The 25,941-nt window shown below is 38.8% G+C and overlaps 1 protein-coding gene across 1 annotated transcript; it reads right to left on the bottom strand.

Moving 5' to 3' along the window:
- Positions 1 to 637: 637 nt before the first annotated feature.
- On the bottom strand, positions 638 to 5,897 carry COMMD8 (COMM domain containing 8). The gene is made up of 5 exons (XM_071432449.1): positions 5,805 to 5,897; positions 5,047 to 5,202; positions 3,951 to 4,103; positions 2,193 to 2,348; positions 638 to 1,104 (listed from the first exon to the last, which is right to left on the bottom strand). Exons 1-5 carry the CDS (start codon positions 5,847 to 5,849, stop codon positions 1,084 to 1,086), a joined length of 531 nt encoding a protein of 176 aa, XP_071288550.1. The 5' UTR covers positions 5,850 to 5,897; the 3' UTR covers positions 638 to 1,083.
- Positions 5,898 to 25,941: the final 20,044 nt, after the last annotated feature.

Here is a 25,941-nt window from a genome sequence, read left to right as displayed (position 1 = left end):
GAATCATACATCAGTATTCATGTAAGCATTACAGATAATTTGCTCTTTATGTATGGAAAAGTGGTCTAATAAAGAGTAGAAAATGTAAGACCTCTGGTGTACCCTTCCCTAGTGTTAGTGCTTTTAACTTTTGCTACATACTACAATCAAAACTCTGTCTGGTTTCAGAAAAGTTTAGAGTAGAATTTACTAATTATCTCCTGTATTAAGTGAGCTAGGAATATCTTTCTCATAGTCTATATAGGTCAGCTCCTCTCCAGCACTGCACCCCCTTTTGAAAACATTAATATTTTTAATTGAAAAGCTACCAACTAAGATGCAAAAACTAAACTAAAAACTACAATTTTACTCTGAATAAAGCTGGAGTGCTTTTACTGCAACTTCTGAGCACTGAACAGATTGCCTAGAGAAATTGTGGTGCCTCAATCACCGGGAAATACTCAAGACATCTGGAGACAGGCCTGTACATCCTGCTCTACATTACCCTGTTTGAGCAATGAAGGTAACCTCCAGAGCTCACATCCAACCTCAACTTCAGTCATTCTACACTAGTTTTGTTTGTAAAGGTAATTTTCCCTAAAAGCATCTAAAAAGATTGTGTTTAGTGATTCATAAATGAAAAAGCAGCCTACTACAATTATTCACACACAAAATCAGGTGTTTATTTACCATATTTACAAGTATAAATACATTAATGCTACAAATACTCTCTCATTCTTCATTAGCATGGCACTTTAGATAACATAAAATGCAAGTAAGATGCCTTAGTTTTACCAGGCACCTGTGCAGTCACTGCCAAAGGTTTACCAAAACAAATATGGCACATGTTGTAAGTGATTATCTTCCAAATGTCTATAAATCTTTAGTACTAAAAGCAACTGTACATTAGATTTATGTATTTTTGGTCAAATAGATACAAGAATTTATTATTTTTATTGAAGCATTAGTAGTTCATTTGGTCATAGCAGTCTTCTGACTTCAGTATTTTACAGCACCAAAACCTTCCCACTTTGCAGTAAACACATTTTTTCCCCAAATCATTTAGGGAGCCATCACCAGAAGGTACTGTTGATCTGAATTCCATCATTTCAGTTGTAAGACAACCTTCAAAAAGGAATGAGATTAAAGATGGTTAAGAACAAAATTTAAGCAACCTTTGAAAAGAAGCCTTTTGCTTTCTGTTTCAGTATAATATGCAACTGATTAAGCATCTTTCCTCTAGACAGTACACCATTCCCCTCTCAACTCTCTTTTACAATCCCACAAAACCATCACTTAAAATACCTTTCTTTACCCTTTACTGCACTCAAGCTATTCTTTAGCTGCCTGCAATCAAAAAGCAGAATACCAAGTCCAGGTGCAGTGAGATTCCTTCAGCACAAAGCAGAGCCAAGGGACCAATTCTGAAGTGAATTCCTCCTCGTGTGCCCACAGAACTAAGTATGGAGATGACACATCCCACAGCTTCCAGACAGACCCTCCAGCAGAACAAAGAGCATGTGAACACTGAAGTCTGTCCTGGAAGAATCATTGCTCACATACTATTTTTATTTAGTTTTGCAGGGAAGAAAATCCATATGGAAGCAAGCTGTGAAAGCTCTTAAGGGCTATAATTTCCTGCAAACACAATTTTCTTCAAATCCTCATTTTCCTTAGCCTTTTCCTCACCTTTTCTGTTAAGAAATCTGAGACCCTTCAGTGTCTCAGAAGCCTTATAGCTTGACTTGAAATTCTCTTCTTGGGTCACTATACTGTAATCTTTGTAACTTTCTTCCTGATTCACCATGTGCCATGGAAATTAAAGGACTTAATATGAACCAAGTAAGTCTCCCAGACACTGACATTTTGTGAAGCTGAGGGAAACATGGGAGTTCTCACCAATCTTTCAGCATAGGATAGGGGTAATCATATAAAATTAAAGAAATTAGATTTAGTCTAGATATTAGGAAGAAATTTTTTACAATGAGGGTGGTGAAACACTGGACACAGATGCCCCACCCCTGCATCAGGCTGGAGAGGGCTCTGAGCAACATGATCTAGTAAAAAATGTCCCTGCTCATTGCAGTGAGCTTAGACTAGACAACCTTTACAGATCCTTTTCAACCCAAATTATGCCATGATTCTATGAATTCTGCTTAATATAAATCAGTACCTAACAAGTCAGGAACAAATATTACATCAGTAAAAGTTACCTTATTAGCAGCTTCCAGTGCATTTATTAGGTTTTGCAACTCTTCCTTATTCATCTCTATAGAAATTGGCTTAATTTCACCATTTTCTCTCACATCCAAATCAAGATTGAGGAGTGGCATTTGCAGCATGGAGATCTTATCACTGGAGAGAGCAAGCTGTGCAGATTGACACAATAACAATAAAGTACAAGCTGGAGCCATTAAATTTTTAGTCTTTCATAATATCACATCTGTATTTTATATTGAACTTGTAATACCAGAACAAACATCAGCATGACAAACTTAACTCCAAATAATTTCCTCCATTATTGGGATTTTTGTTTGCTTGTTAATACCAACAATATATTGAATAAAGACCATCCTCTTTACAGACTTGTCATATATACTTGCCAAAACAAATTTGTTAAAATTCTGGGCTACCACATTTTGGTATTCTAGGTGAAAACAAAGGATACATTTGATCATGGCTCTTAATGAATTACTTAGATTCTGAAATCACCATAATCAAATGGGTCTTCTAATCAACAAGAAGGGTTTTACAGAATGGGTTTGTTGGGAGAAGGAGGAGACCTTTATGCATTTTTCAACACTCGGCAGCTGATCAAACACATTGTCAGATATCCTATTCGACAAACACTGAGGCAGGTTACATGACAATTGTGCTTTTTTATTGACTACAATGCTCACTCTAGCATCAACAAGGCTTTTAAAATGCATTAAAATCAAAGATCAGTTGACAGTACTATAGGTTAGTATTGTACAGACCTATCTTTATTTAGAGAACAGAATGCAGTAAAGCTCAATCATGGCAAGTGAAAAAAAAATCATAACAAGCTCAAGGGGGGAAAAAAGTGGTTTTAAGAAAAATAATAGTTCAGATATGTACCAGAAATTTGCATCACAAAATAGAAAGAAACGCAAAAAATTCTCTAGATGAAAAATTTAAAAGAAGCCACAAACAAAAAACAAGAGTTCACATGAGTGCATATTTTCATCACCAGTAAATGCAGTTAGCAAGAGATCAAGCCCAGTTCATCTAAAGCACATTATGATGTCATATCTGCTCTTGCATAAACTTGTCTGTTTTGGGCATTGTTCTTTGATTTCCAAAGCTGTTTGCAGCAGAAACTATTGAGCACTCTTGTAAACATGGAAAACTACTTAACAGCTCTACAAATCTGTTTAACAGCTCTCACAGTCTAACCAAAAATATAAACAGTATAAGTAATGTTTTTAAGTCTTTGATCAAGCTTCAGGGTAGGCAACACCAGTATCACTGGTTTATTACCAAAACAGGAGGTCTAATGATAAATTATTTCAAACTACTTATTAAATGTCCATTGCAAAAATATGAACATTTGAAGAAAGTCAAGAAAACTTATCAGTCAATTACTTGACTGAATCAGTTAGCTGATCTTAAAATTAAGCATATACTTCTTCCTTTGAGAGTAAACACTGTTTATTCAGGCCTCAAAATTATAACAGCATACAAAACATTCAGGTGCTCCTGAATAGCACCAAGTCTCCCTGAGCAGCTTTAAAAGAAAAGAGGGGAAAAACAAAATAAAATTTTAAAATTTACACTCGCAAATTTTTGGCAAGTCTTTGATGTGTTTTTGCATCAGTCATTAACGAACTTTTGCAACACCTAAAATACCTGAACCACTCTGCAGAGGAAGCAGGCCTAATGGGACTGAATCAAGTTACTTCCCTGTTGTAGAACATTCCTTTCAAACAATATCAAAGCAACAGTCTCACCTTTAACTGCCAGTCAAAATCCTGCAGCTGGGCAGAAGAGATTGCATGTACATTTTCTACTAGGGCATTTCTGATTTCTTCCTTTCTACCTTTCAGACATTTTGTGATTGCTTCTTGATAATCTGAATTTAACTCCTCTATCTGCTGAGCAGCCTAAAAAATAAAAATAAAATTAAAACCATGATTACTTGCACTGTGAAGCACAGAATTAACCTGTACCACCTGCAATAACTAAAATATCTAAGCTGATAGCTGCCCTTTGTGGCTGCTCTCTGTCTTTGGTAGTTAAGAGTCAGTGTTTACCACAGCAACATACAGAGAAAAAAAAGAATCATTTAAATTAAAAAAGACACCAGAGAACAGAGGTTTTATCAGCCTTCTAACATGTCACTCTGAAATCAAAAGAACATCACACCCCCAAACAACTCAGGTGTAGGTCTGCAAGCTTCTCAGCTCCAGGGCAGAGGCTAAATACATCAGCTCAGCTGAAACAGAAATACTGATGTAGGGAGGTCCCCAAGGCTACACAGCTGCCTTTCTTTGACCCTGCTGCTAGCAGGTGGCCAAAATACCAGCAATATGCAAGAGATGAGAATTAATATTTCTAATAATAAAAGATTTTGCAAAGTTTATACCTATAGGAACGTCCTGAACTGCAGTCCCTGTACCACATGGTCCTCCCATTCACACTTAGATTTTTTACAAAATTTATTTACATACAGTCAATATTTTACACCACTTCAATGCAGTACTAACAAATAAAGAAAATCAAACAAGAAAGTGAACTGGTTTTATTGTTAATGAGTAGTATTACAGAAACAGTTTTAATCTGGGGATGCTTAAAATACCAATTTAAGTGATTAAACCAGTATTTTAACAAGTATCCTGTGATATTAGAAAAATATTTAAAAGCCAGCATCTATTTCACTTTTTGTTGTAGAAGTCTTGGCAGTGTATCTCTAAATGCTGCTTACCTTCTACCTATTTAGACTGAATTTACTACCATTCAAATCCTACACTATAAAAATATTTTAGGATTAAACAAACTACAAATCACTCCAGTCATGATTTGTCCAAGTCAGTGATGAGCCCTTACCTCTTCATCAGACATATTTTTGCCAACTGCAGTTTTGAAATATCTCATAGTTTCTTCTAAAACCTCCATCCACTCTGCCAAGCTCCAAACATTGCCATAATCCTGGTATCGCGGGTACGCACGGCCACAGATGCCATCAATTACCTTATGAAGGAACTGAAAGGATGCGATGCATAATTTATAATTCTCTCACAATTAATCTGTACTTCTGAGACTGAATATGAGACTGATCAAGCACTTCAGTTATCAAACCTCCCTCCACTGGGGACTGCCTCAGTGCTTCCAGACGGCAGCCCGGGCATTATTCAGAAAAGCCCCGAACAGGTACTCCCTGAATATAAGCCCTCCTCCCTTGGCGCCTTAAAGGCAGTTCACGAGGTCTGGCCACAGGAATCACAACGTGATTCACGTTCACCCTGGACTTACAAGCGGACTGAACAGCGCCGAGCACAACTTCAGTCCTGCCGAGATGCCGAGTCCGAGGGCGGCTCAGCCCCCGCGCACCGGCACTGCCGGCCCGCACAGCACAACCCGAGCCGCGTTCCGGCGCCGTGCCCTCCCGAGCCTGCCAAAGCACTGCCCTCTGCACTGCGGCCTGCCGGGAAGGGAGGGGCGGCCCGCTCTGAGCCCCGCGCCGCCGGCGGGCCCTGCCTCCCCCACAGGTGCCGGAGGGCGGCTCCCCCCGGCCGGCCGACCCGCCTGCCCTGCCCTGCCCTGCCCTGCCCTGCCCGACCCGGCCCGGCCCGGCCGGAGCCCACCTCGAGAGCTCGGCCCGCCGGGAGCTTCTCCAGCAGCCGCGGCATCTCCACCTCGTGACCGCCCCGCCGGCGGCGCGCATGCGCACGTGCAAACACCCGCCCTCATCCGCTCCAGAGCGCGGGTTCGAGTCCCAGCCGCGGTGTCCCGACCGTCCGGCGCGCTTGGGGAGGAGAGTGTGCACCGTGCGACCTTCGGACAGGGGCCCAATGAACCAGAACCCCCTAATTTTACAAGCTTTGAGGTCATGACACTTAAGCTATGTTTGCATTCTGCCTGTCTTGCAGCTTTGGTTTTTGCCCCTGAACAGGTTAAATTTGCACTTGATGGCAAGAGAGGAAGCTCAAGACTTAAAACGGGCACCACATCTTCTGTGATTTAAAATCAAATTGAGGAAGTCAGGAGAAACACTGACTGCAAAAGCCCGTGCTGCTTGTACAGTGTTTACTTGAAGAGCTCATTTTTTTAATGCTCTATCAAAGTGTAAATTCAATCCTAGTCAGAACAGTGGAGGAGGTTTATGGAACAGCTTTTTACATTAGCAGTGACCTTTCCATGTGTTGAATTGATTGAATGTGAATGCAAAGAAGCAAAATTGCTCTGATCACTTTTACAAGAAAACCTGAAAGAATTCAAGTCACAGCAGGTCACAAAATTGCACAGACTGTTATACCTGTAGGCAGATTTCACTGAAATCACAAGGCTAATTTACAGTCAGTTATGCATATGTAGGTGCAATACTGGGCTGTAAGAATACCAAAACAGCTACAAGTCCAAACTGGTAGATAGAAGGTGTTTGTAAAAAACCCAAGCTGGTTAAGGCAGTCTGCAGCGCAACTTCTTCAGACAGTCATGTGGCCTTCCTTGTGGGAATGATGTGGTGCATGGGAGTTTTGGAGAAGAAATACATGGGGAAGAACCGACTTCAGGTTTTGCAGACTGAAAACTTTCAAATTCTCCCCATTTTTCTTAGGGTTTGCTACTGCTAGTAGATTAAGCTTTTAAGAAAATTAATTCAATTTTATTATGGAGAAATTACTCAAAGCTGCTGTTTAAATGAGGAGTAGATGAAATTTCAAATTTGAAAAATTATTTTCAATACTAATTTCCTTTATTCCCCTAGAAATTAGCTAGATAAGTGGAAACTTACCCACTTTGACTGAACTGTGTTGTGCACTACAAAACAGCACCAGGGGGAGCGTCTGCTCCAAACAATTCAAACACAGCGACAACAGGAGAAATACGAAGGTGATCCAGACTTGCAATGAAATAATTTACGAAATAAAGAGAGAGGTAGTGAGCGTCCCACTCAGTTGAAAGGGATCAAACAAGTGAAAAATGGAAGAGAGCAAAGATGTAACGCATGAAGACAGGAACAGATAGAAGAGGATGAGAAATTGCCATCCCACGTGACACTATCCCAGTGAACATTTTCAAAGCAGCTAATTTTCTCCCAGTCTGAAGAATAAAATATTTCGCTTTTCATTTTTTCACATATATGTAGTTTCAAAGTAATATTTTTGATTCAGCCTATTGGCCCATGAGGAGCAAAGTCAGACTGCTCAAGGAAACCACAGCTGGGTTATAAATCCATCTTTCACAGCTCATGTTCAACTGCAGTGAAGTAGGGGATATAAAATTGGCCTTTGGCAGTTTGAACTTTGTTTGGAACTGCATTATTTGGATCTGCCATCAAGCCTTAATCTTTAAAAATGCCTGGTTTTCATGCTTCTGTACAGCAGTAACAACCCACATCACCCCTTGAAGTTAAGGTCTCAAATAGCCACAAAATCAGGGAGGGGAACTTGTGGAACAGTAAGTACATAGGCATGGATTTCAGAGCAGCAAGGAAAGAAGCAATTTTATGAGAGAAAAGTGTAGAGTGAACTTTACATTATTTTATCCACATTGCTGATGAATTGTAGGGGGGGTTATTTCTTTGTTTATAAAGAAAACCCACAAGGTAAACTACAGTAATTAAACTCATTTTAAGATCAATCCTTTTGTTGCCCTTGGTTTTGGAAGAATGCCAGTAATTAAAACATTGGGAAATAACTTAATAACCATAGGTTATTAATATTATAGTAACATACATTTTATCATAACAATATAGTAATAATTATATACTATTATATATAATATATAATTATTCCTATATATAATGTGTACATAGTATAGTAGGATAGTGTTGCACATTGCTCTAAGTATATTCAGTTGGGGAGAATATCCAAGCACCAGTCTAAGTGTCCCACAAGGAACTATTAAACAGGTATGTCAATAGAAATAAATAGGTAACTGTGTATTTTACCCACACAAAGGGGACAGTAAAGGCATTTTTTAAATGCAGTGGAAACACTGAGACTGCAGTTGAGATTGTGCTGGGCTAAACGTGGGTTGCTGTGGAGAAGGGAGGTCCCACTGATCCCCTAGTCCCCACTGCCAGCTCTGCTTCCTCTCTCAGACCCTCATGCCTGCACTAAGGCCCTGGGGCTGCAGGATGAAACTGCAGCTGATGTAGGTGAAAGGTAATTTTATTTTTGCATTCTTTTTTTTTTCCCATGGGTTAGATTTCCACGGCGAACAGAGCACCATTTCTGACAGAAGTGACCTTTGCAGTTGGGAATGAGGGGTAAGACAAAACTACCCCTTCTGGTAGCCCATACTTAGATGAAATTGGTTGACACATGAATATCAATCAGTGAACTTTAATTATTAAACCAGGAATCTTGAAAGTTTTTGTAGAAGCTTACATAGAATCATAATCATAGTGATATGCTGCAGCTGAAGGAGATTGAAAATACGTATCTCTATTTAATGTTTACACCCTTATGAGCCAGTGAAGTTCATAGTGAGGCTAAATGAACATGACACTGATGTGCATAACATACTTTATCACCTATTTGCTGTTCATAATCTATGATCATAAGTCCTTCTGAATGACAAATCTGTTTCACAAATAATTTTTACTTGTAAATTTTGAACATACAAAACCATGAGAAGTTTTGGTTCTTTTCCTCAGTCCCTATTCAGTGAACATAATACTCATGTATTCACTCTCTGAGACATAAGGAGTACAGTGTGTCATGCATACTGTGGATACAGTCTGTGTCCACAGCTTTACACATCTCTCTATCATGTCTCCTTTTTCCAGTAAGAGATGTAACAAAAGGAACTTAAATGTTCCTGAATTCACTTCTCACTAATATTTCAAAATCATGTTGTTGGTTTCTGTAGCAGTTCTGTCCTTTCCACAGACTGCATTGAAGAACTAGCAATAGCTCTGAGGGACATTCCTGTGGTTCAACACCCCTTAGAGTCACTGTTTATACAGTTTATATGAAATCTGTACTGCCTTTCATGGACAAAAGCATACTGAAGGGATCATTCAAAAGGGCTCTGCTACACTGTAAGATCTTGAGAGAGGAAGTGCTGTTGTTGGGAACACTCCAAGCATACTCGCAAGTACCAGATGGAAAAAAAACATTGTACATATTACTTGAAATCAGTTAATATCATAGGTTTCTAAAATATCTGTACTATGTACCTCTCAATACCTGCCTAGCTGTGCCAGGAGCTGGTATCACACCCGGTATTCTGCAGGACAGAGGCAGAGTAATAGCTTAGACTAGAAAAGTGACATCCTAGGTACTCCAAGGAGCCTGCAGTTGGCTTGAGCCATATCCCAGCTAAAACAACAGCTCAGAAGACAAACTAGAGCCAGTAGCTGGGACTCTGCTCATGAGTACCACATGGTCACCATCTTTTGTAAGCAGCTGGGCACTACAGACCTACCCTGCCTCTCCTCTCCTGTCCCCAAGACACACTTCTTTGCATAAGCTTCTTTGATTGGAGAGGGAGGAGTCTTCATCTTCCATCCTACAAGAATATTATGAATATTCTCCTAACTCTCCTTTCTACAATTCAGAACCTTTATTTCTTATCCCATGTTCAGGGAACCTGCAGAAAGTTTATTTTTATCTTCTCTATTGATACTGTCTTATAAGGAAAAAACTATTGTCACCATTTCTATCCTTCTATGTCTCTTTCTTCACGCTTTAAAATTCTGGATGAACTGAACACCAGGTACACATCAGGACTGGAATTTTACTCACAATGTCCAGGCCTAATGATTGTAATATCTGGAATTCAAAATGACAACAAGAGAAAATTAGCAATCCCTTTTAGGATAGATGTAGTAAAACTAAGTCAAAATATTCCCTTGTTTTTCCAAGCCCAACCTTAAGATTTCAGTATTAATAATGAATGGTAAGAATGTGTTGGTGCTTTTCAAAAATCTCTGGACATCATAAAACAGAAAAGAAAATGCCCGTTGGGTAGATTGTGGTGACTCTTAACCCTAGTAGTAAACAACAATTAGTAGATGCTGGAATATGCTGCATAGCAATGTGTACCAACACATCATAATAGCAGTAGGGAGAAAGTATTCCTAAAATAATAAACACCCCACTACAAACATCTCATCTACACACGGACTTCAGGGTCTGTATTTATCATATAACTCTGAGTTGAGAACTACTATTACAGCTACTATGGATTTTATTTTTATCACATCATATTTTGAAATGAAATGAAAACAGCAGCTGGTGAAAGTTACACTGGCAATACTCTGCTTCTGCTGACAGAGGTTGTTTTAACCTAGGGCATATAAAGAGAAGCAACTATGACAGACTAAGAAAAAACAGTTTGTATACAGACACATCCATAGTGAGGCTTATTGACTAAATCTCTTCCGGGGTAAATAAAGCCAACTTCCTTACAGGAATTCCTCACAAAATGGCCTTGTGATTTATAAGTCTTTCTCAGTCTTGTCAATCTGTGTCCATCTTGGCAGCACATTGTATTAGCCAGATTTTCTGGACTTCTTTGTGGTCTCTAAATAATACGAAGCAGCTTTTCACATCTCTGCTTCCTACTGCTCTTGTCTTTTCCATGGGAAATAAGAATTTAATAGGCTTCTCCAAAAGATAGCAAAACAAATACTATGAAAGCGACAACTTCTCTCAAAGCTAACTGACTATTCAAGTATTAATTTGAAAACTAGATTTTTAGAAGCAATTGTCAGTGTCCTGGACAGCTTCTGGATATTTACCAGCTTTTCAAACTTTGCTGACTCTCATTGCAGTTGTATGACCACATGACCCATGACTTCCATGATTGCTGCGACAAGTTGTGCTTTGAATCATATTACTGTAATTCCCTTTTTTTTTTGCTTCTTCTTTTTTTCTTTCTTTTTTTTTTTTTTTTTAATCTTAAGAGTGTCTCAAATTAGCAAAGGGACAAAAAGAAGAGAAGCACTTTTTTACAGTGGAAATTTTCTCATGGCTTAGTTGCTGATGAATAAGACACTGTACCAATCCAAACATCTCAGCTTGCCCATGTGTAATTTCTCTCAGTACAAAAAAAAAATTCTAATTTTCCAAAACACTTTTTCAGCCATCTGAAGAAGTCTGGAAGCCCTCCAGTGCATGCCCAAGTGCCAGAGTTTTGTACATAGGAAAATGCTACATACAAATAGGGTTTACTATTGTAATAATGAATGGTAAAAATTGCTATAGGAACAATAAATAAAATAATGAATCTTATTATGTGGGTGACAGTAGTATTTTTATTACTATTTTGCTCACACCAAGTTTTCAGTGGGTTGATTTTATTATTATTTTATTATCAGGAAAGGTATTTTAAATTTTTAATAAAGTACCTGACATTTACTATAATTTAGAATTACTCTGGAGCAAATTCTAGAGAAGAACTATCTAGAAAATTTGTTTGCATTGTGAAAACATGACCTACTTGTTCTTCCAGGGGACACAATAAAGAATGTAGTAAGAAATTTTCATTTCACAATTTTGAGAATATTTCTAAAGAAATACTGAGCAACTTAAACCAGAAAATCTACAATTATGATAATTTTCCTAGTTTTCCTTAAATAATTCTTTTCCATATACAGGCAAAATAAGGGGAAAATACACATTTTTCATTTCAAAACAGGACATGCTTTTCCCTATGTTATTTACAATGAAATATATGACAAAGTTCTAGCAAGGAGCAGTTGGTTTAATATTGTCACATAGTGCAGGTTACAAGTAAACTCTAAGCTTTCTTCTAAATTTGAACTTGACCTACAATAGCTGTGAAAGTATAAATCTCTCTTGTCTTTACCATGGGTATTGCTTTTCATTAATTCATCTTGGATCTGTGATACACCGGGCTCATCAGGTGAATTCAGAAACACCCATGTGGTAACATTTCCTCCAAGTTAGCTAAAACTGGACTTGTGCTTTGTCTCAGTCTTGGTCTATCTTTGCTTAGACTTTATCTTGTTTTACTGGCTCTAGAAGGGGAAGATATAACATCTGCTGGGGCAAAGTTTCATCTTCAAAAATGTTTAACTATACATGAAGCATAAAAATTATATTTTTTCAGTGTGGTGTCTTGTGGACGCTTTTAATCCAATACTAGGTTTCCTAACCTTAAATTAACCATTTTATGAGAAACCAGCCTTGGATTTTCCCTTGTGAAAAACACCTGAGAGGATCAAAAAGTCTGAGTGGTATCTTCATATCTATCTGCTGGATTATTTTTATTTGTTCAAGAAATTGATATAGTAATTGTGGCATAAGTAGTTAAGTGAGAATATTGACAAAATTTGCTTGGCAGGTTGGAGTCACTGTCCAGCAGAATTGTGTTAGAAAAACTGTAGAAAAATTTAATAGGAAAAAACCACTTTAAAAATATTATAATGCAGACAGTAACTGTATGCAAGCAAAGATAGAGGAAAAAAAACAACAGTTACTAAATATTTCATTTGATATCACTGACTCAGATCCTTTTGTTAGCTGATAAAGTGGTTTGATAAAAAGAAAGTGTAGAATTAAGGTTATTTGTGGACCAGATAAATTCAACAAGTCAACTTGCTTCTATATACAATGAAAAGGAAGGCACATAAATACATAACCTAAGTGCATGTCAAAAGTGTTTTGACACACAATTATACTGTAACAGTGTAAACCAGCTAATGACAAGTTAGATAGATATGGTTGAAGATTAGCCATGAGAAATTGCCACATCAGAGTAAACAGAAAAAGAAGGAATAAAGCAATTTTCCAAGTGCATCAATCTGGCTATGTGCAATTCCACTTAGCTAGAACTACTTTCCAATCCTACATACTTTTCTATCAGTCCACAAATATCAGCATTATATCGTGTTCCCTTTTTTTAAGGTTAGTTTTGTGTCTCCTTATTCAATGGGCCTGTGTTAGTTCACGGGGAGTGAATATGGATTGTTAGAAGCTTGAGTCTCCCCTCAGATTATCCAATAGAGAAGCTGAGGTGGTAAAGTAAAAATGTCAGGATAAGAGGTAAATTCCTGATGCAGTAAGGTGACAGTATCTCATTTAAAATTATTTTCTGCTTCTCTTGTTAATTCAGAGCCTCTTAAAGCCTCTCAGTGAAAGACTTTCAGACTCCTTGTTAAATTCCAGCTGATAATTACTTTCTGCAGAATAGATAAGATGAAAATCTCTTGAACAAAAAGTCTCATCTTAGTGGTTTTCAGGATGGAAGTTCCTAATACACACAATGCCAAACCACAGTGAGGGACAATCTGTAAGTCCTGTGCCAATAACAATAACTGCTACTGGCTGCTAATAACTGCTGTCCAGAACTGGCATCTAATGCCAGCTTCCTGATTCCTTCTGTTCTGCAGTTGTCTAAACTTGATGGTACAAATCACAGGCAAAGCATGAGGATTACATGAGTGAGTATTAGTCAGTTTTTCCCTTAAAACTTGTCTACACAAGCTATGCCACAGCAATTTATCCAACATTAACTAAGGTCTGAATGGATTGTTAAACTGCATCACACCTTTGTCTGGACACTTCTATTTGAAATTTAGTTAGCCTTTGGTCAGTTTGATATGATTCATTCTTATCTGGTTTACTTTAGCAAAACAAAGGTGGATTGATAAACACCAGGAACAAAAAGACTATTTAATGGAAGCAGTGGTCACTGCTAGTATATAAGTAAATGGGTATGAAATTGAGTTCAGAAGCTACAAGATAATTCTTAACCCTCACAGCAACCAAACTCTGAGGCAATTTTTTTAGCAGAGTAATATGACAAAATACCTAACTAGTTTTAGAAAAAATCAGTCAGTTTATGAAACAGATTGTATGGCATGCTTGCAATTACAAGGATTTAATGACCCTGAAAATGCCTTTCAGGAAAGTTCCCACAAAAATATTTACATACAACTCTACCTCTTTCAAGATTTTAAAATGTATATAATTTACATAGAATGTATCTTGCACAATAAAATATTAAAATAAACGCTCAATCTTTCAAACTGAGTACTCAGGCTCAGATTCACTAACAAACACTTTCATATGGTGTTTATTCTCCCTTATTCCAATTTTTATCTGAAAGTAGTCATACCTTCTTGTCTCACAGGGAGCAGGAAAATTGAAGGGAAATTCATGACTATTTATAAAATGCTCACTCAAGTGATAAAAACAATCTCCTCACAAGGAAATCAATAAACCAGTACAGATCTAGACAGTGTATGGTAAATAAAGGCTATGGCCACGCACAAACTAGAGCAGATAAACAGCTGTTTGTTCAGTGTGTATCCATCTTCCAGGGGTCCTGCCAGGAGATACATCTGATGATCTTGGAGGAAATGACCTTAGTGATAAGCACAGCCGACTGCTTTAATTTGCTCTGGCAGCGTTGCTTAGGACTCTAAACACATATAAACACATTTATCAGCCAATGATCTGGTAAACAATTATTCAATGTACTTTAAAATTCAAGGGGTTTTTTTTTGAAATCTCTGCTTCGGTTAAATTATTTAGATTTACTGCTGAGCTAAGGAAGTAAAAACATCATGAAATTACTGGATAGTAATAAAATCCCTTTCTGGATATGTTATTATTAATATGTCACCACATCTTCAAATGTATTTGAACTAGAGTGGATTTCATATGTCACTATTTACCTGTAAATCCACACTGGATCTCTCCACTGACCTCATATGAATGCACTAAGCTGATGTGGGAGCATCCACACTGCAGTAATGATAACCATCTATCTCTCCAACCCCAAATCCCCACTGGCACTGCTATTTATGTGCTTTGGCACTGGAATCATCAGTGGGTATGATTATCCTCTGGGGAAGAGATTCTCCCAGAGAAGAATCATACCCAGGTTTTCACATTCCATTAACCTGAGGTGCTCTGGGAAATGTTTGATAGCATGCTATGGCAAATTTCCCTCTTCCTTTCAGGTCTTCATTGGAAAGTTTTCAGTTTGCCAACATGTTTAGTCAGCAGTTCATGAGTTCCTCTCTTTCATGTGTCCCAAGCCATGTCTGTAAGAGCACAGCTGAGCTGTTCGTGCTTGTACTTGCACAGTTATTGCAGCCATAAACAGATGGAGAGTTTGAAATACACAAAGAGCTCTGTGACTGTTCTGGAGTCATGAGCAGCTCTTGTGTCATTGGACTAATGTCAGGAAAATTCCTGAAACTTCAGGAAAGTGTGGAGGGGTGCAGAGCACACATGGTCACTTAGAGGGTTGGAATACTATAATACTTACTGGATTTAGTTATGAAAAGTATTCATAAAGACAGGAAAGAATATTCAGTTCTTGTCAGAAAGACAGCTACTGAAGAAAAATGTACTTCTAATATCAAAATTATTTTAGTACTTACAAAGCAATACTTACAGAGTATTCACATCAATGACCAAAGTGTTGACAAACTTCTTATTTAAAAACATACTTGTCTTCATATCATCACCAAGAGATAATAGAATTGTCATTATTCTTGTTTTCATTAGTTGTGCTTTCCAGCAGAGAAGGCACTAAGTGGTTTAGGGCACTTAGTGGCATTAAAATCAGAGTGGAATTGAACTAACTTTCCTCTTCTGTGGGACTCCAAAGCTGGTCTGAAACCATTGTTTCAAACTGAATTTTTACAGTTAGTGTGTGGGCACTGACTGTTTACAGGAGTAAAAGGTAGGACTGACAGGCAAGGATCACATTCTTTTGTTATTGCCACAGCCCTAGATGACCTGAATTTCGAAGTTTTCCTTTTTCATGTGGCAGTTCAGGAGATGATATAAAAAACACCTGCAGATCTCTGGGGAAACAAAAAAAAGGATATATCTGTGTGGAGGATGCTCAGTGTTATTACCTCCACATAGAAAAGCGGTCAGTAAGATTTCTCAGTCAAGCATTATCTCTGGTGACTATGATCTTTGTACTTTTCCATAGGATACCTGGGGGAAGACAGCTTAATTACACTTCAGACATGCTGGATGGTTGCTTTGCATGCCTGGAATCAAGACCATTCGTATTACTGGACAGTTGTACAGAAGGATAAAAGTGCAAATGTGTATGTAATGGCCAAGTCAGGAGTCAGCAGTGCCTCCCACTCACCTGATCTCCAAACAGCCTTGCCTCTCCAAACAGCTCACATGCTCTGCTTCAGCACATCTAATTAAAGTGCATAGAGTGCTGCATTAAGGCAGCTGTGCTCTTTCTGGCACCCAGGGTAGCTCATTTACAGCTTGCTCAGGTATTTCTGCATGCACTGATGTAGAGGCCTAATTGAGGCAATTGTTATTGCTGCACAAACAAGGCAAACAAAATAATACATTTCATAGTTGGAGGCTTACCGAATGGACTGTCATGCATGAAAAAAAATGAATGGGAAATGTAAGACTCTGGATATGAATTATTTACAGTTGCAATGGGATTACAGTAGCTGTGGCTGGTGACAAGCTGCATGATATTCTCTTCTTTGTCAAACATCTCTGCCAACTTGAATGTTCCAATAAATCAATGTTAACTGATTAAATCACTTTAAAGTAACTGGGTTTTGGCAAAGCCTACTACCACCTTGTGTCTTGCAGCAGCTTGCTCTGCCCTCCCCAGAGCTGATTCCTCTTCCCTACAGCACCCGAGCCAGCAAAGGTGGTAGATCGTACAAAGAAACAGAACTCCACATCTTTTTCTGCCAAAAACATATGTAATTTCAAGTAGTTCGAGACTTCCTTCATGTAGAATTTTTATTCCATCTGACATGCCAATATGTTTTGAAATTTCCACTAGAGCTATATGGGCACTCCAAAGAGCAGACCATCAGCAGCTGTTCACTGAATGTAACCAAAATGTTTTCAGTGTGTGGTCAGGGGTGCAGGACGTGCTAGAATGCAGGAAACAGTGGAAAACAACACTATGCACATAGATGGGAAGGAGAGCACAACTGAGCACCACTGCTCAGCACAGCCCTCCCAGCTCTCTGTAAGGAATTAATTGTTGACACTGCACAAGTACTGGGAACCCCAGTCTATTTCAATAGGGACCAAGAGATCTGCAAATAACACTTCCTGGTGGATTTTCTTCTTCTTCTTTCTTTTTCAGCAAAAGATGGTCTTGAATCAGGAATCCTCTCCCTTTCGTGTAAAAGGCCGTCTGATTTCATTGTGAGAGGCAGCCTCCAAGAGTGCCCTGGGAGGCAGTAAGATCATAAAGGACAATGTGGGACTTTACAAGGGTTATTGATGAAAAAACTCACTGAGATTCCTGATGGCAGTGATTTGTGTAAGGCAATTTGGGCAGATTCTCAATAGCCAGAGTCTTACTTCCTAAAAAACAAGAGGAAGTGTTGACTAACCTTGATTAGCCCAGTCGCTAGAAAATTTATGTTTAGACAGGCCAAGCTGCCTTCAGTGTTGTAAATGACTGTAAAAAAGCAAGAGCATCAGTCCCCTACGAGCTGTCAAGGGTGTCAGGTTCCTTGACAGTCGTACTCCTACCACAAACTCCATCTGCCTAGGCCTTAAGGCAAAGGAAAAACAAACCTTTAAACAATAAATAAATAGAGTCCTCACGCACTCTATGGCAGAGAGCAAAGCTCCCTCACCCAGGGAGCCGATTTTGGAAGGGCCCTCGGCCGCAGCTCGGGCCGGCGTTCCCGCCTCAGTCACTTCTCGGAGGAGAAGGACCAGAGGGGGAAACGGGCGAAAAGAACGAGCGGCCAAAGGCTGCGGTGGGCAGCGGAGGGGCGGAGGCGGCCGGGGGGCCGGGCAGCACCGGCGGGGCGGGGCGGGTGCGCGGCCATTCCCCCGGGATGTGCGCGGCTCCATCGGTAAGTCCTGAGCAGTTTCAGGGGGCAGCTCGCCCGTGGGGCCGGGTGCGAGGATGGTGGTGCGGGAGGACAGCGGTGCCGGGCTCCGGGGCTGAGACGAGGCGGGGGAAACGCGGAAGCAGCGGCCGTGGGGGAGCTCCCCTCAGCCCGGCCGCCGACCCAGAGAGCGCTGCCGGCACCGGAACGGCCCCGAGAAACTCGGCCGTGGAAAAGGATGATTTGGGGGTTTATGTTTTTAAATGTCCCCGGGACCACGAGCGACCTCCACCCCCCCACCCGCCACCGCGTGTGTTCATCTCCTCGACTTTGACTGCAGAAACAAAAGTCTTTGTTTTAATAGCTCACGGTGGTGACTGAGGTGTCAGCTTTTTGCTACTTCACAGATTCATGGCAGGGGATTTCTAGGAATTTCCGCAGAGAAATTCCCGAAACTCCAGGAAATTCGCAGGGGTGCGTAGTGCACATGTTCGCTCACAGGATTGGATCACAGCAGTAGTTACTGGACTGAATTATAAAAAGTGTTCACAAAGATGGGAAAGAATAATCCAAGTTCGTATCAGAAAGATAGATACTGAAGAAAAATGTACTTCTAATAACAAAATTACTATTTTTTAATACTTGCAAAGCAATACTTGCAGGGTATTTGTGTCTCCCCAATGACCATAGTGCTGACCAACCTCTTATTTAAAAACATACTTGTCTTCATATCATCACCAAAAGTTAACAGAATTGCCATTATTCTTGTTTTCATTAGTGGTTTCCAGCAGAGACAGCACTAGGTGGTTTACCTAGGATTGGAGTGGAATTGAATTAACGTAGCTCTTCTGTGTGACTCCAAAGCTGGTCTGAAGCCAGTCCTTGAGACTGAATTTTTACAGTTAGTGCTTAGGCACTTACTGCTTACAGGAGCAAAAGGTAGGACTGACAGGTGAGGATCACATTCTTTTGTTAATTGCCACTGCCTTGGATGATCTGAATGCTAAAGGCAATAACCAGAACTGATATATGTTTTTAATGAAAACTAGACTGAAATTGGGGCCAAGTGCTCTACATGAGTACTCAAAGATACTCTCTAATCAGACATTCCTGTCCCACCTTGCTTATGCCAACATGAGTACTTTCACAGCTGTAATGATGGATTGGGAAATCCAACAGTATTACTGTCTTTGAGTTAGTAAAAGTTCTTGCAGATCAGTGAGAACCAGGTTCAGTGAGTACCAGACTCATTATGAAGGAGTTGACTAAGCCAGGAGTGGAAGGCAGAAGTGAGAACAATTCTTTTCAGTGTTAACTTTAAACTCAGTTCAGCTGCTTGCGACAGTGATTAACTGGTGTTTTAGATAGTTTTGGCGTTACTAGGGTCAGAATTTCAGCATTCTTAACTCCTTGAATATTTTGTTTTTAGGCTTCTATATATTTTGGCTTAATTTTATTAATGAAAACTTTAAAGATACACATTTATAGTTGAGCCCTCAATTGCTGTAGGTTACTTCTCAATTTCAGGTTTGAAATAACATCTCAAGAGTATGTTTTATAGTCTTACAGGAAGTCTCCAGTGGTTAAAGTGGATTCACAGGTTATTCCTGTCAATATATCCCCAAGCAGTAGGCTTGGGTTTTATTGCTCTGTGGCATATTTGATTGTCTTCCTGAGGTTGTATGAGAGTTGGTTTTGTCAAAAATTCACTGACCCTGGAGCATTAGACCTGAAGACCCCAATGGGTACCTTGGGAATTTATGGAACTTTTGAGTAGCTGATAATGTAGGTGTCTTAGAAAATCAGAAGAATGGAATAAAATTAGTCAGAAACCTAATCTAGGATTTCAGGAACTCAAGTACAGTTTCTTGCTTTAATAGATACTTTCAGTATAAATTTCAGTGAGTATGCTAGACCTTATCTACACAAAAGAGTTCTTGCCCTTTAGAAACCAACAATACTGCTAATATGGATCCATTTCTCTTAGAAGTATTTATGGTAGCATAGGGAGTGTACATGGCTACAAAGAAAAAAGAAAACAAACCAAATTCTTCTGTGTTATGTGAACACCAGTATAAATTTTTAATATGGTCCACACCTTAGTCTTACTGTGGAATTCATGTGAATTTCACACATAGCAAAGCATCCGTAGTGACTAAATGCTGTCTGACCATAAGTTAAAGATATACCTGTGTGGAAAGACAGTCATAAAAAATACTTAAACTGTAAGGTTTTGGTTTGCAGTTTTGAGACCAATGTGGCACATGAGAACATGGCATAAAGCAGAACTTTTCTGATGGAGAAAAGGATGTAAAATATTTTCACAGGTGATCACTCTCCAGCAGTCTTCAGTTTTACTTTTGAACTATTTCACCTGAAATTTAAACCTAAAATTTGGTAGTGTATGGTTTGGTTGTGTCTGTAAGTACAAGATCTGATTGGCATCCTAAATAACTTTTCCCAAGATGAAGGAGATTTTCTGCTTTTATACAGTTTTATATTTTTCTGCTCCCACACTATAGTATGTTAACCAGTATTACTTCTTGGTTTACTATTAAATTATCTTGCATCCATCCTTGTGTCATGGCTTTGGCACTTCTTGGGTTTTAATGCATTCTGCTGGTTGTTTATAATTTGTGAAGAGCTGTTGATGGCTGGCTTAACATACTCTCAACCAAGAAATTTCCTTTCTAAGATCCAAGGATTTTAAGACTTGCAAGGTTTCAATATTACCAATGCTAAATTTTACTTTGTAGGTAGGAGTGCATGGTGAAATAGTCCCACAGCAATTGATTGTTTATACTAATATCTGCCTTCCACTCTTAATTCAAGAATTCTTACATCTCTTTGATAAATATATCTCAGAATTTATGGTTCCAAATGACCACATAATTTTCTCAATTTGAAGTTTTGATTCCTGCAGGTTTTTGGCTGTTTGTCCCATAAATTGACAGCAAAAGTCTCTTATCCAGATCTATTTGGCATATTAGAATGTCTCAGCAGATTTCCTATTGGCTTGCAAACGCATGACAAATTTTTGAGATATCATGTTACAGCAAGCAGCAAAGGAGAAAAGATTTGTTCTTCAGAGTGTGAATTAATCTTCAACCCCTGGTTCCCTGAAGCTTCTTCATTTTCTGCTAGCTTCTGAGTTTTAAAACTCAGAAGTTTTAAAAGAGGATTAAGAGGAGTTTTTAACATTTAACCTGTATATTTCTGTCAGTGTAGTGACAAAAGTGCTAGTGTAGTTTAGTGAACCTGTGCAGTAACACTTGCTAGGAGGTTTAAATGGGACTGTTGTATGGATTGGGGATGATCCACACTTCCCCATTGTGTAGTGTGACTTCCATCTAGGATAGCATTTTTTATATTCCCTGGTCACCCACAACCTCAGACCTAAGGGGGAGATTCATTGTCTGAGTTGCTTCTCTTTTAGGTGTTGTAGACATTTTTCAGCTAAGATAATGAATTTATTTTATTGCATTTCTGTTTGCCAACAAGTGCCTTACCATTTACCCTGATATATTACTTCCTACTGGAAACTAGCCCAGATGAAGGCCTACTGCACACTGCCTGAGAAGCAACAGGATAGAGACACACACACCATAAACATGCATGTGTCAAAGGTCTGGGGAACATTCTTGTGAAATAGGTCATTTACCAAGTGCATTTAACAAAGAATTTTCTGAAAGAAAAATGAGGACTAATTATTTGGAGATCACAGCAAAAGAGAAGGATGTTGTCAGAAGGGAGGAAGTGGTTAGGAGAAGCCAGGGTAAATGGTAAGGCACCTCACATGACAGGTGAGCAAATGATCACAACATAATAGTAAGGTGCACTACCAGAGCAGGATAAACATAGGCTAAATTATCTACACATCTGCTTTGCTGGTGATCTTAAGAAATTATCTAGTATGAGAGCGATAAGGGATTGCTCAGTGACTTGCCAAAGGCTACCAATAATATAACTGGAACTAAGGAATTTTTAGTGTCAGCTCCATCCCTCACCAAGAAAGCTGGGAGTAAAGGGTTGCATGCAGATATGCAGGTGGTACTTCACAGAATTGGAAGCTGACAGAATTTACACAAGACAGTGGAAGTCACGGGAAAATAAAACAACTTACAGACATAGAATACACCTACAAGAGAATGCTTACGTGGGGCTTTATCATTCCAGGCCCTTCTTCCAGGGTACAGACTTTAAAAGTAGGGGTTTTCTCTCAGCATTACCACTAGCAGACAGTTCTCAAAGCCTGTTTTTGTTGTGATATAGCATGGTCAAACATGGAGAGTGTATAGTGTTGATCTGTCCTGTGGTAAAACTGATGCTGTTGTGCCTTGCTTTAACAAAGGTATGACAGCCAGCTATTGCCTGTTAACCATATCTGGTCCCTCCAGTTTTTCATATCTCAAACTGCATTATAAGAAGAGGAAAGAATCAGAGCACATGAAGGATTTGGTGTAGAAAAAAAGCAAGAAAGCAAATAAATCCAGTATCATATAATTGCCTTCCACTTTTCATCATTATCATTATGTTAGTAACAGTTAGTAAGCTTACTACAAGAACTTCCCTTTTTGAGTGTAAGACATATCTGAAATGCCTCTATATCAGCTGTTTCCATTTAGCAAGATCAAGAATGTTTACTTGAACAGTGTATAGGGTGAAAATAAGGATAGGCTAGCTTGTGTGAGGCTGTCCTCGAAACTAAGCAGGTGATGATTTAGGCTTCCTCTTTTCAAATGCATGAACATTATTCCTGGGGGTTTTAAACATAAACATATTTTTTAGAAATTAACTTCTAAAAATAGTGCTTCAGAGTAACTCATCTTGTAGATCATTTACCAATGTTTCAAGAAATATCTGCTGTTTTGTATTTCTACTTTAAGTTCACATTAGCTGGGGAACTCAAAACTTGGCTATGAAAAATAACATGACAAGAGGGTCAAATAGTGTTTTAAGGGAATTAATTTCTCAGAAAAATTGTTTAAAATAGCTTTTATTTAATATTTGGTGACTTAATCCTCTAAAATGTCTAACATGAAGTTGATGAAACTCCTTCTGACCACAGAAAATGTGTTCAATACTTTATGAACGAAATTTATTGAAGAAGAATAATAAAATTACTCAAAATTGACTTAAGAAATGCAAAAGAGGTTTCTGAAGCTTAAAACATCAAAAGTGCTATTTTAAAATGGTGATGCAAATTATTTGAAAAAAAAAGTAATTTGCAAAATAGTAGCTCAGTCAAATCCCAGGTGAGTCAGAGGGCATTATGGCAGAGGAGGAGGTCCAGATACTTTTTTCCCAGGATGTCTGTTAATTGTCTGATTCACCTCTCTGATCATAGGATTTTATTTGTTATTTCTCATACAATGTTTCCAATGCTGTGGGTTTGTAGTTATTTCTCATCCCTACAATCTTCCTTTTTCTTAGGTGTAGTTACATTAGAATACTGGCGATACTGACAAAAACATGCAGTGCACAGAACTGAACCTGATGTTTCCTGTTCCTTTTTAAGGAACTCTGCTCTCTGAGGAAGGGTGGGGCAGAGGTTTTGGAGCTGTGTCAGGAGTCAGAGAGGATATGTATGTGGTGAGGGGTGACTGCTCTTCAGCAGCATTGCATATGCAGTTTAAGCTATTAGCTCCTCATCCAGTGGTAAGGAATTCCTTAGCATGCTGTTGTGTTAAAATGTCCGGTGCTCTTCCTCCCTGCTTTCCCAACTGCTTCATTTTCTATAAATATCAAATGTATCAAATGCTAGAAAAGATAATAGATTATGGAAACCAAAAATACTTAGAATTTGGAAGGTTTTGAAATACGTGAGGTATATTTTAGCTGTATAAGTTATTTTGCCTATATAATTTTCACTGAATGAACAGGATCTTCTGTTTAAGCTTTTGCATTCCCATTAGCCCTGGGAGATCAAGAAAGAGTTCCTTCCTTCCTTCTTCAACAGTGTCAGATGTTTGTTTCCCTGATCTTATGAAAACAAACATGATTTTCACTACAAATGTAACCTTCTCTCAGATATCTGGCTGGTGGTGTCTTGTAAAATTTCCTGGCATTTACTTTCTTAAGTTTGCTCCCAGGTCATTGTACACTGTAACAGTGTGTAGAGATCTGTCAGATTATTGGGCACAAGTGTGGTTAATGGACACACCCGGCACGATTCATGCTAAAGATGAAAGCTTGAAGGAGTCTGATAAATTTAACAGAAGAAATTGTGGTAAAACTCTCCCTGATAATTTCTAGTTAAAGATAAAGATAATTTCTAGTTAAGATAAAAATCTCCCTGATATTTTTAGTTAAAGCAAACATTTATTTTAAAAGATCTTCCATTGTACAAAATCTGTTTTACAATTACTGATTTGTCACAGCAGAGACAGTTAAGGAGAATTGTTGTTTCTTCAAAATGGTCAGGCCTTAAGGATGCCATCCAAAATCCAGAAGTTTGGGGTTTTATTAATCGCTGAACTGCTGAAATTTGTGATTGCAGGAAAAACACCCAACGTATCTCTTTTCAGCCAGTCATCTTTTAAAATTCTTTAATTTCCAGTACTTTGTTCTTTAACTCAGTCCTGACTTTTGTAGATGAATCTGTGTTAATTTGGGGGTTTGGGAGCTCTAGGTTTATTGAAAGTCATGTATGGACTCCACTAGTAGTACGTTCTGCAGTCCCTAAACATTTTTGAAGACCTTTCAATCTTTAACTTGTTCTCAGGCTCAGTGTAAATTTACTGAAGCATCTCTTTCACATGTGTACAGATCAGTGTTCATATGTATGTCTGTATGGTAGCCATACATTTAAAGTGATTCATTGGTGTGAAGTAGCTGCTCTAAATGTGAGTTCCCATTTCTGGAGGAAGGGCTGACCCTGACTAAAATAGGATAGTAACCTCTATGCTGAGGGCAGTCTCTCTGGGAACTGTCTCCCAGGCAGTAGGATTAGAGGAAGCAAAGACAGAAGATGCCAAATTCTGTGAAAATAAGAGGATGCCATGTATTTTAAAAAATCTTCCCAACTTCTTCTTATTTGCTTCTCCTAGAAGTCCCAGACATAGCTACATTCCCTTGTAGCCTTTGGTAGTCTGATGATTACTGGGACCACAAGGTTTAGGACTGAGGAAAAAAGGAAAGCCATTTCCTCAGACTGGACCCTTATGATGTTTGGGGGAGCGCTGCAGAAGGGCCTTGGAAGCATAGCAGGGTACTGCCAGGGGATGCTGAGAGGAGATGCTATATAGAGGGTTTGGTGGGTTTTTTCTCTCCTTTGTGTGCAGGTCATGGTTTCTAAAGTGATTTTCATGGACAGAGTTACAGTCTTCTGAGGCACCGTGACAGTCAATAGCTACCACATCTAATGGTGATAGGACAAAAATGTCCCATCTTAATTTGATAAGATGAAGAGGCCAGATAAGCATTAGAGAAAAGCTTTCTAGCTATGACACAGACATACTGGCTTTTTGGGAATTTTGAAGAATCTCCTTTTTCAGAACAGAATGGGTTGATGTGGAGATATGAGTAGTACCCAATTTTTAGAGGACCTGGTGAGGGCATTGCGCTCATGTGTCAAGAATTCTGTAGTTGTAATAGAAGAATCAACGAAGATGTGTACAAGAAGATAGTCTGGATAAAATAGTCAAGTTGATAGTTTCGAAAATTCCTATTTAGGGCAACATTTTGGAGGAATCTGAGCAGGACAGAGTGGCATTTGTCAGTAGAAGAGAATGATACCACATGAACAGAAGCTTAAATTGATTGAAACCAATGTCAGGATTAGTTTGATAACCACACAGGAGAGTCTGTTGTAAAGAGATTTCCTTTTGGAAGACCCAGCAATTTTTAGAAGCAACTTTTGTGTGGGAATTTAGAAAGAGGCTTTATTAGTAAATTTTGCTAGAATCTATGCAGGCAGTAAGATACCAGATGGAAGGAATGTAACCCAAAGCGAGAAGTACTGATGGTTTTGGGCTCATGCAATTTATAGT

The sequence above is a fragment of the Agelaius tricolor genome, unplaced genomic scaffold, assembly GCF_023055355.1.
Source record: "Agelaius tricolor isolate 1412-34295 unplaced genomic scaffold, bAgeTri1.0.p SCAF_8, whole genome shotgun sequence".
In the NCBI taxonomy this organism is placed as follows: domain Eukaryota; kingdom Metazoa; phylum Chordata; class Aves; order Passeriformes; family Icteridae; genus Agelaius; species Agelaius tricolor.
This window is presented reverse-complemented; position numbering and strand designations above follow the sequence as displayed.

Excerpts from the sequence above, each read along its gene's own strand:
- COMMD8 (XM_071432449.1), bottom strand. The coding sequence starts at position 5,849 with ATGCCGCGGCTGCTGGAGAAGCTCCCGGCGGGCCGAGCTCTCGAG. Across the intron at positions 4,104-5,046 it reads AAAATATGTCTGATGAAGAG|GCTGCTCAGCAGATAGAGGA; the intron begins GTAAGGGCTCAT and ends TTTATTTTTTAG. Across the intron at positions 1,105-2,192 it reads CACTGGAAGCTGCTAATAAG|GTTGTCTTACAACTGAAATG; the intron begins GTAACTTTTACT and ends TCCTTTTTGAAG.